This window comes from Pygoscelis adeliae, unplaced genomic scaffold (assembly GCF_000699105.1).
Source record: "Pygoscelis adeliae isolate BGI_AS28 unplaced genomic scaffold, ASM69910v1 Scaffold87, whole genome shotgun sequence".
In the NCBI taxonomy this organism is placed as follows: domain Eukaryota; kingdom Metazoa; phylum Chordata; class Aves; order Sphenisciformes; family Spheniscidae; genus Pygoscelis; species Pygoscelis adeliae.
In genome coordinates this window covers 1,370,582-1,383,205 of record NW_008825098.1, presented here as the reverse complement: position 1 = coordinate 1,383,205, position 12,624 = coordinate 1,370,582, and the positions used below count along the sequence as shown (strand labels likewise).

Here is a 12,624-nt window from a genome sequence, read left to right as displayed (position 1 = left end):
ACATAAAATACTACTAGTCTCAGTATGGGCAGGTGATTTGTTCTGGATTCCAAGGAGATTTTAGTTTTAAAATGTAGTAATTTCCACTACTGAATTCTATTTGAAAATAAAGAAGCCAAGCAGCATGAAAAATTTCTACTAGATATATAAGTGTCAGGTAAAGGTCCTCAAAGTTGAATGTAGCACTTCCCTCTGCCCTCCTTTCCACGTGCAATATGCTTACTGCAGATTCTTCAGCTGATTTTGTAACTCTATGCAACTCCTTAGTAATTCCATTGCAGCCAAACAAATGACTCTAGGTTTATGAGTGCATAAGTCAGAGTTGAAGCCAGCCTATGCTTATTATTTCATACAGCATGAAATAAACCACGGAATCAAATTATACAGTAAAACATCAGGCAGTTTTTCTACACTGGTAAATAGGTGTTTATAGCATCTCATGCTATTAACAGAATAAACCTGCACACAGCAATTAATTTAGAATTTTAACTCCCAGGCCTTGAATGCAATGCTATCTCAGCTTCAAACTCTCGAAGAACAAGGGTGTGAACTGAGCATGGCATAGTCACAGTCTGGTGCAGAACAGGGCGTTCTGCTGGGTGCTGCTGAAAGGAGCTTGGCAAGAGGCTTAGCCTGGTGTTGTGTGAGAGTGGTACTGCTAGCTGAAGGAGCTCGAAGGAGCTGTGGGTCTCCACTAAAGCAGCCAGAGGAGCGGTCTCAGAAAGGATGTAACCCATGGGGATTTGGAGTAGGTTGGGAAAAGCCCAAGAAGCAAAAAATGAAACAAAAAAAACCCCCTGCCATAAAGCATATTTGTGGATCCTACTAGGCCCTGGGAAGAAAGAAAATTATTCAGAGAAGTGAGAAGGTAACAAGTGGCCCTGGGATCTAGGAAAAGCTGGGGTGAGTCCTGGGTTTGGGATCAGTGCTATCCTTGCCCCAAATCATGAAGCCTAGGGCGAGTGAGAGGACCTGGCCTTCTAAAGCAACTCCAAGCAGCAGCGTGCGGGCTGTTGCTTGTTAGTGTGCAGCCTGCACGGCTGAGCTGACCTGTAGAAGATTCTTGTATCTGAAAGGATGTAGGACACAGCCTGAGAAAGGCCAGCAAACCGTTTTGTTTCAGGAAATCTTTTACCTCCTTAGCAGAAGGCAACTCACCGATTTGACCGGAGGGCAACTAGCAATGCACTATGACTGCAGAACAGCCCGCACTCAAGGGGCCAGGTGGTGCCAAGATGTGGGTGATAAACTGGACACTGTCTCAGGTAAGTGACTCTTTTTTTTCAGGGAAATGTGAATGCTGTTGTAGATAGGATATTCAAGGCATCCACCCTGACTCCTCAGGCCGTTCTGCTGGCCGGACAACTAACCAGACACACAGCAGTCTCAGGATCAAGGAGGCTCAAAGGCCAACATTGTTCGTACACACTGACACCTCATGTGACAGGAACACAGCTTTGTTATGGGTAATGCTAACATCTTGCTATTATCTGTAGTTTTACCTAACTCTTTCCTCACTGTCTTTTAATAAATACTTAGGCTGCAACTTCCTCTGGTGGGCACTGTCTCTTAATTATATTAGTGTACAAACAGTATTATAAAACCTCCCTAACTAAACAGAGTCTTGGTCCCCTGGCTGAGACATTCAAGAGCTTCACTACATTAAGGGATAGATTTTACTAATATAGTTCTTTGCCAATAATGTCCAATTTCTGTTTCGGAGAGTTGCACAGTATTCCTTAGATATGAATGAAACAAATGTAACTGAATTTAGGTGGTTCGCATGTTGTATGTTAACTCAATGCTGTTGCGCTGTATGAAATGCTGTATAAAACCAGATGTCTGTGTAGCTACCGCGAACAACTAAAAGGCTTGGCCCGTGCAATGTATGCACGCTGCACACAGTGTCGCAAAAATCTACAGAAGTGGATCTGAGAGTACAACGAAATTATATTCTATGTTATTATTTAAGAAGCTATGATTATATAATTAGACTGTATTAAAACACAAAGTTAAAAGGAGAAGAACGATGGCTGCAAGCTTAACAAAAAAAATTAATTAACACTTACTTCCCAATTATACATAAGCAATGCTTAGCAAGATGCTAACAGATTCTTTCTTCTGTTTTCCATGGTAATTCAGTTTTCTACCATTGCTGATTTAGTGACAGTAGATACTTCTAGTCACATAATGCCTACTTTTCTAAATAAAGTAGAATAAGCTAGATACTTTGGCCATGTCTAGACACTCAACTAACAAGCTTTGTTTTCTGAGGGGCTTGAAAGCAACATGTTACTGTGTAGTTATGTATAAATATGAACAATTTCAAATATCTTATAAGGCAAAGAGAAAAAGACATGAAAAGGGAGGTTGAATTGAAAGGAGAAGAGTGAGTTAAATATCTTGTCTTGTTCAGTTATTGTTACCGAAATTCTAAAAGCTTTTCTTCATAAATATTAGGAGAATGCCAAGTTTTTGCCTTTCTTACTTTGTTTAGCTTTGAAGTATGAAGAAATAGCTCAGTCCTTAACCAAAGTTTGAATCCTTAACTTGCTTTTAGGGTGGCAGCAAGATCTAGTGACTAAAGCAGGATTTCTTTCCAAGTCTGCTCATGATCTTCTTCAAGACCCTGGAAACATCTTCAATCTCTTATCCTTTTTTTTTTTTTTTTTTTTTTTTTTTTAGATTTCCTTGTTGCCCGTGGCTTCTATTTTGACTGTAAAGTAAGCAGGTGCCTCCGAGCCTGTTGGAATATGAGCAATACACAGACTTTAAAGACTGTGAATGAAATGCTGGAGGGGGAGAAAGTAAGGAATCAGAAAAAAATCTGCTTTGTTTCTTAGATTTTATTTTCTTTGTACCTGTACTGACAGAATTCTGATGTTATTCTGCTTATTCAAATAATCTTCCTGGAAAAAACAGAAAGAGGGAAAATATTTGCACTGCAGAAAATAAGCAGGACCTATCATACTTATACTCTTTAAAACAAACATAAAATCAGGCCTCACACCTTCATCTTAAAGAAGGGAAAAGTTGCAAATCCATAGCAATTTGGTTTTGGTTCTTTTTTTTTTTATTCCGCCCCCCATGTGGGCTTCTGTTAAGTTTTGGCTTAAGTCATGAGAATTTTGCCACTTGTTTCAGTAGAGTTAACATTTAGAATGTAAATTTTAAAAAGAGTAATAGCATAAGAATGAGAATTCATGTTTTTCATATCACCTCTCAAATGTCTCTTTCTGATGCTCTAGGAAGATTTCCTCATCATTCTGATTCCATTTAGGCCAGCTATAAAATAAGTAAATTAGAATAATATTGTTTAACAGCTTCCTAAGAACATTCATGATTAATTGCTGATAAGTACTAAATATTACTGTGAAAGTATGTGTTGGCATGCATATGTTATGCTTAGTTTCTAGCTGATGCCAATACTTGTGCTGCAGAGGCTTGGAAAAAATACTGCATTATTAAAGACCTCTAACTTAAAAATCATAGAATCATAGAAACATTAAGGTTGGAAAAGACCTCTAAGATCGTCAAGTCCAACCATCAACCCAACACCACCATGCCCACTAAACCATGTCCCTAAGCGCCTCATCTACACGTCTTTTAAATATTTCCAGGGATGGTAACTCAACCACTTCCCTGGGCAGCCTGTTCCAATGTTTAACCACTCTTTCATGCTGTAACTTTCTAAGGTTCTGATGTGCCTTAGCAAGGACAGAGCTAAAGGTAAAACACTATTACAGTACAATTAAAAACTAGAATTTTAATTCTCTGTAAGCTGTTGTAAACAGTCAGTTTTCAAGCAACAAGTTAAAGCCTCTGGTCTCAATTTCATGATACCGCTTAGGAAACAGCTTAGTAGGTGGCATTTGCATTTGATAAGATCTAGTACAATAAAAAGTGAAAGACTGTGGTAAGATGCTGCCTGGCTGCATGAATCAGGGTGACCTTCATAAAAATGATTAGCCAGTAGTGTGCCACTACCAACACCAGTTGTGTTCTAGGATTTTGCTGGTTTTCCGTATGAAAAAGGTTATGCCATTTCTTGAAGAAAACGGAATTTTACTTCTTTCCAGTATGTTTAATTCTTAAGCATCTCGTTTTCTGCTTTAGATCCTGAAATTAACCTCATCTCCTGAGAGATGTATGTAACTGTACTATTGAGTAGTTTCTTATTTTTGTACTTGGCCTTTCTTAGCAGATCTCTGCAAAAGGTCTGTACATCCTTATAGGATGGGCAGCTGAGTATACAGAATTTATAGCACGTGTAAGATCTTTTTAACAAGAAGAGGTATAATGTTCATGGTCTGGTGTTAAGGCTGGGATCAAGACAGATCTGGGTCTACGTGAAAGGCCACATCGCTGAAATTCAGTGAGGAGTCTCGCCATCAACACAAGTAAGACTGGGTAGATAACAAAGAAACGTACAGCTTGGGAAATGAGAAAAGGATCCAGCAAATTTCCTGCAGAAGAAGGTAGATAAGCAGCTGTCAGAGGAGAGCCTTTATAGAACGAGTTGGCATTTTTAGTTTCTCTCCAATTCTGTAGCTGTTTATATCGTGAAGCATGGTTGGTGAGAACATGTACCCAGGCCGGTGGTTTCATGAAGAAACAAGGTTGTGGATGGGTGCAAAAAGCAATAGCTTTGAGATTCCCCAAGGAGGTCTCTAAGCACTACCATTAATATGAATATTATGGAAGGGCAGAATGGGAAACTTTTCAGTTCCCTTACAAGATATATGGAGAGCTTATTTCCCCTTGACAGCTTTCAGAATATGTGGATGCTCTAAACAGCAAGAAGGAATTATTTTCTAATGGGTAAGAGTCTAATGTAATCTCAACTGAAGTCAATCAGAATGACTCACTCTAGTCTGTATGGCTACTGAATCAGGCTCTAAATATCCTAGCCTTTCACTTCCTCTTGTAATTATCACTTTTATAGTATAATTATGGTAGCTTCTATAGTGTGCTCAACGCTATATAAAAACACAGGAAAATAGTTTGTCAATCAGTTCAAAACTGAAGTGTGTAACAAACTACCTGTGGAAAGACCACTGAGATTAAGATAGCATGTGCATCACAAACTTAATGATAAAAAATATTGTGAGGCCATTACCTGCTAGGAAAATACTACTATTTTAATATAGCATCATCTTCCATTAAAATTCTTGACTAAAATTTATCTGGTTGGCCTGATCTTTCATCTATACAAACTGCATTGGTGTGTGGGGTGTCAGAGCAGGACAGAGACCTGGCTACAGACAGGTTTTGTCTCTCTCCCGCATTCTCATGTGGGTCTTGCAAGAAAGCAGGCCTAACTTGAAAACTGTGGTCTCGGTCTCCCTGTCCCCCAAGCACTCAATCTGCCACATGATTCAAGTCACCAGAGTCTTCCCAGTATATTGGGAAAGAAGCCAGCAGAGAGAGCTGAGGCGTGTACTAGCCATCAGGCTGTTCGTGAAGTGATCCCAAGCTACAATTTGGATAATGCTGCTCTGTAACTTAATATCCCAACTGCCAGAGCTGATGGTAGCAAATAATTTTTAGGCTTTATCTACAGCAGAATTAACCATTCTGCTCTGACTTAAAACATCGCTTTTTGTAGCAAGAACCATGTTATGTTAAACATAACCTTTCCCAAACAATGGAGATGAGATCTTCACGTTGCACGTGGAACCAAGGTGCAGGGGGAACCTACTTAGAAGAGTTTTGGAGGTATGCCCTATTAGTCTGTAACATCTGTACATCTGTAAGAGCCCTAAATGAACAAACTTACTAAAGAAACAGCACTGGGGAGAATGGCGGGGGCTCTGGAAATAAAGACAGTAGAAAAGTAGCTACAGTTTGATTCATGGATAAAGAGTGGTGAAGCAGCTAGGATAGGTCTTATGCTCTGACTGGACAATGCCTAAGAATTTGGCTTTGATTATAAGTGAAAAAACATAACTGGTGGTTAAAAGGAAGGAGTGGGCTAGGAGCTTTGCATCTAGTAATACAGTTCAGACAAAATTCTGCCCCTGAGTGAGGCTGAGCAATCCGTTGTCTGGGGATACGGAAGTACAAGCAGCTGTACTTGGTACAGGCTGTAGATACAGTGGGGGAGAAAGCAGGAGGGAGAGGAGGAGAGATCACGTCTCTATTTCTTTGCTTTGCACTTTCTGCTTTGATGAAAATTTGGGGGTTGAGATCTATGTGGCATTTACTAGATAAAGCATGTATACAGGTTGTACAGGAACATACAGTAACGTATCTGTTCTTAAATTGTAGGACAGCACTGAACAGCCTGCATACTGTGATTAGTTAAATTCATTGCTTCTGACTTAAAAATCTTTTTGGCTGCCTCAGTTGTTTCTTTCATTTCTGCATACAAGAGGAAGGCTGGGAGACTAGAAGCCTCATCAGTACTAACAAAGCTTCCTTCTACTCCGCTTTGCAATTATATTTGCCTGTATTCTTAATGTTCAGAGACCCACATAAAGCAGATCTCTTCACAGCATAAATACGTTAAAAAGGATGCTCTCAAGGCTGCTTGGGATAAAATTGACTTATTTTTTCCTTTTTAACTGTTTATGAAATGCATTTAATTCTTTGTATTTTCTTCCACGCTCAAACAGGTGATTCAGTATTATTTTAGGGAGCTAACACTGATGAGGACCCTGACAATAACACCGTGCGTGTGTACCTCAAACTTAATAGAGAAGAAAGTCTATCAGTAAGTCAACAGGTTTTCATTTCATGTTTTCTGTAAGGAGATGGATCTGTTCAGTAAGGTCTCTGGCCAGCAAGTGTGTAATTCCCCTTTTACCTTGTGGAAGGTACTAAACCTCCTCCAGCACTGGGACTTAGCCATGAATTACCTTTCCACAGTAGCCATGTTCCAGGAGTAGCCCCTCCTGAACTTACATGGAAATGGTCTTGCCTTCATGCAGCAACTCTGGGATCTGTGAACTCTGAGAAACCACTGCCAGTTTCATTTAATCAAGAAAAAATTTCAGGCAGTTCTCCTCTGGAAGGCCAGTTTTAAGGGACCTTCCCTTTGGGAAAAGCCATTTGTCCCACAACTTTCATCCTGCGCCATGCAGACTTCTCTCAAAAATAGAGACCTGATTAACTCCTTTTCGCACAAACTGTCACTAAACAAAGTGATGCATGCTTGCTGGGATGAAATACAGGATAATTGGGGCTTTCAACAAATAGAAATGTTGCTATGAGCCATTCAATATGGGCTTGATTTCATAATTTCAGCCTAACATTTGTTTAGGACTTAAAGACCTTCCTCATTGCTGCATGTTATAATTACATGAGCAGTAGAAGTGAAAAAATGCTCATGTATATGGTAAAATCTAGTTACTGATGTATTTCAAGTTCCTATATGAGTCCCAATTATCAGAAGGGTAACAGCTGCTTTTGTCTCAATTGAAAAGAAAAAGACTATCAATATATAACAACATTTTTTATTAGAACTATTGGCCTCCACACCTTGTCTTTGTTATACTTTAAGGCTCTTTGTTAGGGAAAAATAATAGTCATAAATGAAAATATATTAAATTTTATAGTAATAACCATATTGAAAGTATTTGTCCTAAATAAGAATTTAGGATAGGGTACATAACTACATAATCATTACACATTAAGATAACATACAAAATAAAGTCAGATAGGGTGGATGTGATAAATAAGCACTGTAAATAGCCTCTTCCACTCAAATCCAAGATGCTAATCTTGATTTTAGTGACATTTTATTACACTTTATTCATTAATCTTATTCAAATACACAGGGAAGGTAGTGACTGTCCTCCCACAGGAGCACAGCAACACATGGCACACAGAACACATCACTGCCTACTGTAGATTTTATCAGTGCTGGCTTTGCCCCACAGAACGGCAACACAAGGTGTGTAATACAGCTTTTCTGTACTGTAAATAAATAAATCCTGCACTATAAAAGCCAGCAGTAGTCCACAATACCTGATACTATAAAACCATTTTTTTGTGTCCTTATTGTATTTAATGAAAAAATGTGGGTTGAACAACAATGACATGAATAGTTATGTAGATTTTACTTATATGAAATAGTGCCACCTGGGAGTGAGCTTTATATCACATATGACCCTGAAATAAAATATAGTAAATAAATTATGTTATGGAAAGCTCAACAGCTTCTACTTGAAGTTGCCATGGGGAAGCAGCTGTTCAGTTGATTGGTCACCTTAAAGAAAATCCTAAATGAAAGAATTATGCATTAACATCCTCAAGCAGTACTTGTCTGTAAATGGAAATGCCAGCATGGAAAAATCTGATTAACTTCCCTGAGGTCAAAGGCAAGGTAATTTAAAACAATATAAAATGTAAATTTCCAAACTAGGATGAAAAAAAGTAGCAAGGAGAAAGGCTAGTAATAACGCAGTTTTTTCAACAGACTATTCAGAACAGCAAAGCTTTTAGTAAATGCAACACATAGTACAAAGAAAATTTCTTGCCATATGAAATAAGGGACTAAATCTCAAGATAACAAAATGCTTTTACAATTTCATCTCACTTTCCATCTGCAGACATCCATAGGCTTCTAATTCCTTCATGTGCATAGAAAGATGTTCCTAGTGTCTCTGCTTCTGTACCATATTTATCATGCACTGGCTTTTATCAAAATATTTAAAGTAAGGATAATGAGGCTGCATTTTTTGAAACACTGCAACCACTGGTTTGGTTTTGCAAATGACATATCCATGTATGTAATCAGCACATGGAGTCACAATTGCATTTCAAAACTCAATTGCTTGGCAGTGCAAAATTTCTCGTGTCCACAAAAAGCTAAAAAACCTCACCAACCTCCCCCACCATCCCGACTACCAAAAATACCAATATGTAATCCTGGAGCAACTGATTGGCCACATAAGAATTCTGAGAATCAGCAACATAGCTCAGGCATCATTTCAGCCACTTATGTAGCTCTGCACAGCTTTGAGACTGGTAGAATAGGAATATTCCCTTCTGACTCTGTCTACTCCCTTCTGAAACATTCTATTTGAGGAAAAATTAACTATTCAGGCCTCTCTGTATGTAGCACCTGCTCTTTGAAAACCTAGCTCATTATGTTTAAAAAAAAACAAATCCAGGATCACAAATCTTTTCTATTCTTATATCCAGTTGTATCACAATATTGAAACAGTTTTTTTAATCTTTCTATCATGAAAGCATAATGCAAGTGTGACATTCAATTGTCCCATACAATCAGAAGAGTCGTGTGGTAAATAAAAATCAAGAAAAGAGGAAGATGACCCCCCAGTACACAATGTACAGCACACCAAAACATTCCCCTCCTTCCTACAAGAGCATCTACAAAATATGGCATATTTCAACACTCACGGCTATCGTAGCATATATTGCCCAGGGCACGTCCCGTTTGAAGCAATACTTCCTGGTCCTTGCAGTTTAACAGCTGCACCAAAGGAGGAATCAACCCAGCATCCACACATGGGTTCCGCATAAATTCTGCAAATAATGCAAAGCCTGTTAAAGCAAGCCAGCTATTTTCAGTTTCATCCATTCTAGTTACACTGGCATTGCAACTGGGCCTTTTGTGAGAATAAACATATGCATAGACAAACAATGTAAGTTCTCATGCAAGTTTCTAGAGAATAAGCCCAAGTCAGGATTTGGGCTTACGTTCTTTCCATTATTTGTTAATTTAGAAGGAATTAAGAGTATTTAATTGGCTTCCATGGAAACTAATTTAACATAGCTCAGACTGAGCATGTTTTTAGCATCATAAAGAAGTGCTGAAAAGAACAGTTAATTCACAACCTGTTTGTCCACCCCAACAAATTCAACATAAATTAAAATTACTAAATAACACAAAAGATGACTTAAAACTAGTATTCATACTCCAAAAGAGCAGCATTTTTTATTCTCTATTCCCTTAATTAGAACCCCTGAAAAGCTTTTGCTTTAAAAAAATAATAAAAAAAAACAATTAAAGCTAAGTAACAGGCTCTTTATTTGGAAGGTAAGGAAAGGAAAAGAAAAAGAAAGAATGAGAAATACAAGCGAGATTATGTGAGCCCAAAGGCCCATACCTTTCCACAGTCTAACTGATGCCCACCATGGGAAGAAAGCTAGAGGACCCACCCACCTGGAAGCTCTCTGCCTTTCTGTCTGTCCTTCCTGCTATGTCCCCCAGTCACAGAGAACCAAAGTATTATTTCATGTCCGTGCAAGTCATAGATAGAGAATTATCCTGGTGTCAGACAGATAAAGGACTGGTCTCCAGAAGGAGCTATAGTTAGGCAGGCACTGTGCTGCACATTTTACAAGGGAAGTTAACAGAAGCAACCACCTGATACACCAATAGTGTTACTTAATAGTTTACTACAGAGCACCCTTCAGAGATGTAGCATTGTAATAGGCAAAAGGTCAATCCGTTTTTGATTTGTTGTGAACAGCAAATTATGTCTCTTCCTGATCCGAGACTATGCTGGATCTTCCAAAACCAGTTTACCTTTGTGTTATTTAGTCATTTATGAGACAGAATGAACCAGGGTGTACAATCCCCATAAAAAGAGATGAGAAAGTTTTTCTGATTCTGGATCAATAGAACCCCTCACTCCAGTAACTCAAAGATTTCATGTTATGCTTAAAGTACAAATACATCTTCTTAAATACTCCCTTTGTTGCACCTATTACAATGTTCTTTGATGTTCTGTAGCTACAAAATCTTCTATCTTTTGTAGTTAATCTTGCAGTGTTTTTTAGCTAAAGAAATAATTGTCATAGAGGTAAGCAATCCTTGTGTGATGATAAACTTTGATATATCAACAAGTAGATGACGTAGAATCAGCAATATCTATACACTTGCACAGGTCCAATGGAAGATAGTAGTGAGCACAGTTGACCCACCTTCCTAAGATACTGTACCATTTTAAAACCGTAGACAGATGCTATACTGTGATAAATGGTGATGGTATCCATCATAATGAACAGAACAAATATCAGATACATCTGTTCTTTAAAATTGGTCTTGCCACGTCCTTGTAACTTTTTATCTATTTCTCTTATCACCCACTTCTATCTTCATCTCAATGTTTATTTACTAAATGTATTATGTTCCTCCCTCCATCTTCTCTGTCCCCTCAGCCTCTTCCTCTCTTAATTGCCTATAAAAACTCTTGTCTGTTCCTCAGCTTCTCCCTGCATCACTTTCTTTTACACTCACTGATTTACCACACTCTCTACATCATCAAAGTCAGATTTAAAAAAAATTTTTTTTCCTAGTCTGCAACAGGAAATGGAACTTGTTCTCTCCTAAAAGCCTGAGAGGTCTCAGTCTGTTCTGTTATATGTTTAGGTTCTTGCTCATGCGGTGAAAAGGAGTAAGAAACGCTTCCTCTACCCTCCCTCCTTTTGGAGTGAGCAAGCGCTTTCAGTTTCCCATTCAGCAACAAAATAATTAGGCAATCTGCTGAGCAAACTTGTCTTTATCAAGGTCACATAAGGGCAAGAAGTAAAAGAAATGGTGCCATGTATACCAAAATAGATCTGTGAGACAGCAACAAAAATGTGGTAACTGCCACTACATTTGCAGGTGATACTACATAGAAGTAATAGAAGAAAGAGAAGGTAATCAAGAACAGAGTCATTTAGGTTTCCACTAACCTGGAGGGGAAATGAAGCAGATCCTTTGAAAGAAACAGTGAAGAATCGCTTAAGAAGTTAGGAGGAGAACCATTGAGGACAGAGTAACATAGACCAAAGGAGGACAAGATTTCGAAAGAGAAATGTAATTGTGTTGTAGTATTACAGGTTGTGAAGATGATGATCTCATTCCTACACCTGGCAAAGAAGAGGAGACTAAAGACCTTGGAAGAGGGCTTAAAAGGTCCACGGTGAGGAGAGAAACTCCACGTAGCAAGTGCATCTGAGCCTTCAGTATGCTCACAGTTGAAAGGGAAGTGGCTGTAGCTGGAGAGACAAGAGTGACTTAAGGGAGTTTTGTGTGTTTGGATATTTAAAATGGGAGAGACTAACACGAGCTTATGTTGGGAGGAGGAAGAGTCATGTGAGCTGGAGAGGTGAAACAGAGCAAGAGCGCAAAGAGGTGAAAAGGAGGAGATGAAACATGACACAACCACTGAGGCAAGTAGGGGGATTTGATGTGACCAGATGTGTGTGTGTGTGGAGGACCAGATGAGGGGAATGGGAAAGGAAAACAAGAAGTGGGGAAGAAAAAGATGCTCTTTTATCAGTAAAGCCCAGATTCAGAGTCCGAGGCACTACTCCCAGCTCTGCCAGTGCTGCATGGCGTGACCACAGGGAAATCAGTTCAATTGCCTGGGTTTAATGCCCTACTATCTGTAAGACATTGATAACACAAATTTCTCAAAGTGCCCTGAAGCTTGTTGAAAAAAGGTGCGATATAAGCATGAAACACTTGTATTCTTATGTAAGAGGACAAAGAAAAACAACAGAATTGATATTAGGTGTTCCCTGCTATCCTGCTTAAGCAACTATTTCAACAGAGTTAGAATCCAAAGACAAACACCCAGCTCATCTCAGTCTTGAAAGCACTGGGCAGCTTAAATAGTTTCTTAATACCTTCACTTTAACCTTGGCTGCCAGAGTCCC

At 38.8% G+C, this 12,624-nt stretch overlaps 1 protein-coding gene across 1 annotated transcript in view; it reads right to left on the bottom strand.

The window, feature by feature from the left end:
- Positions 1 to 12,624, bottom strand: part of RAP1GDS1 (RAP1, GTP-GDP dissociation stimulator 1) — a 135,081-nt gene that overhangs the window by 33,317 nt on the left and 89,140 nt on the right. The window contains exon 6 of the mRNA XM_009327069.1: positions 9,370 to 9,495. Within this exon, the coding sequence (XP_009325344.1) occupies positions 9,370 to 9,495 (126 nt within the window). The remainder of the gene's footprint in view (positions 1 to 9,369; positions 9,496 to 12,624) is intronic.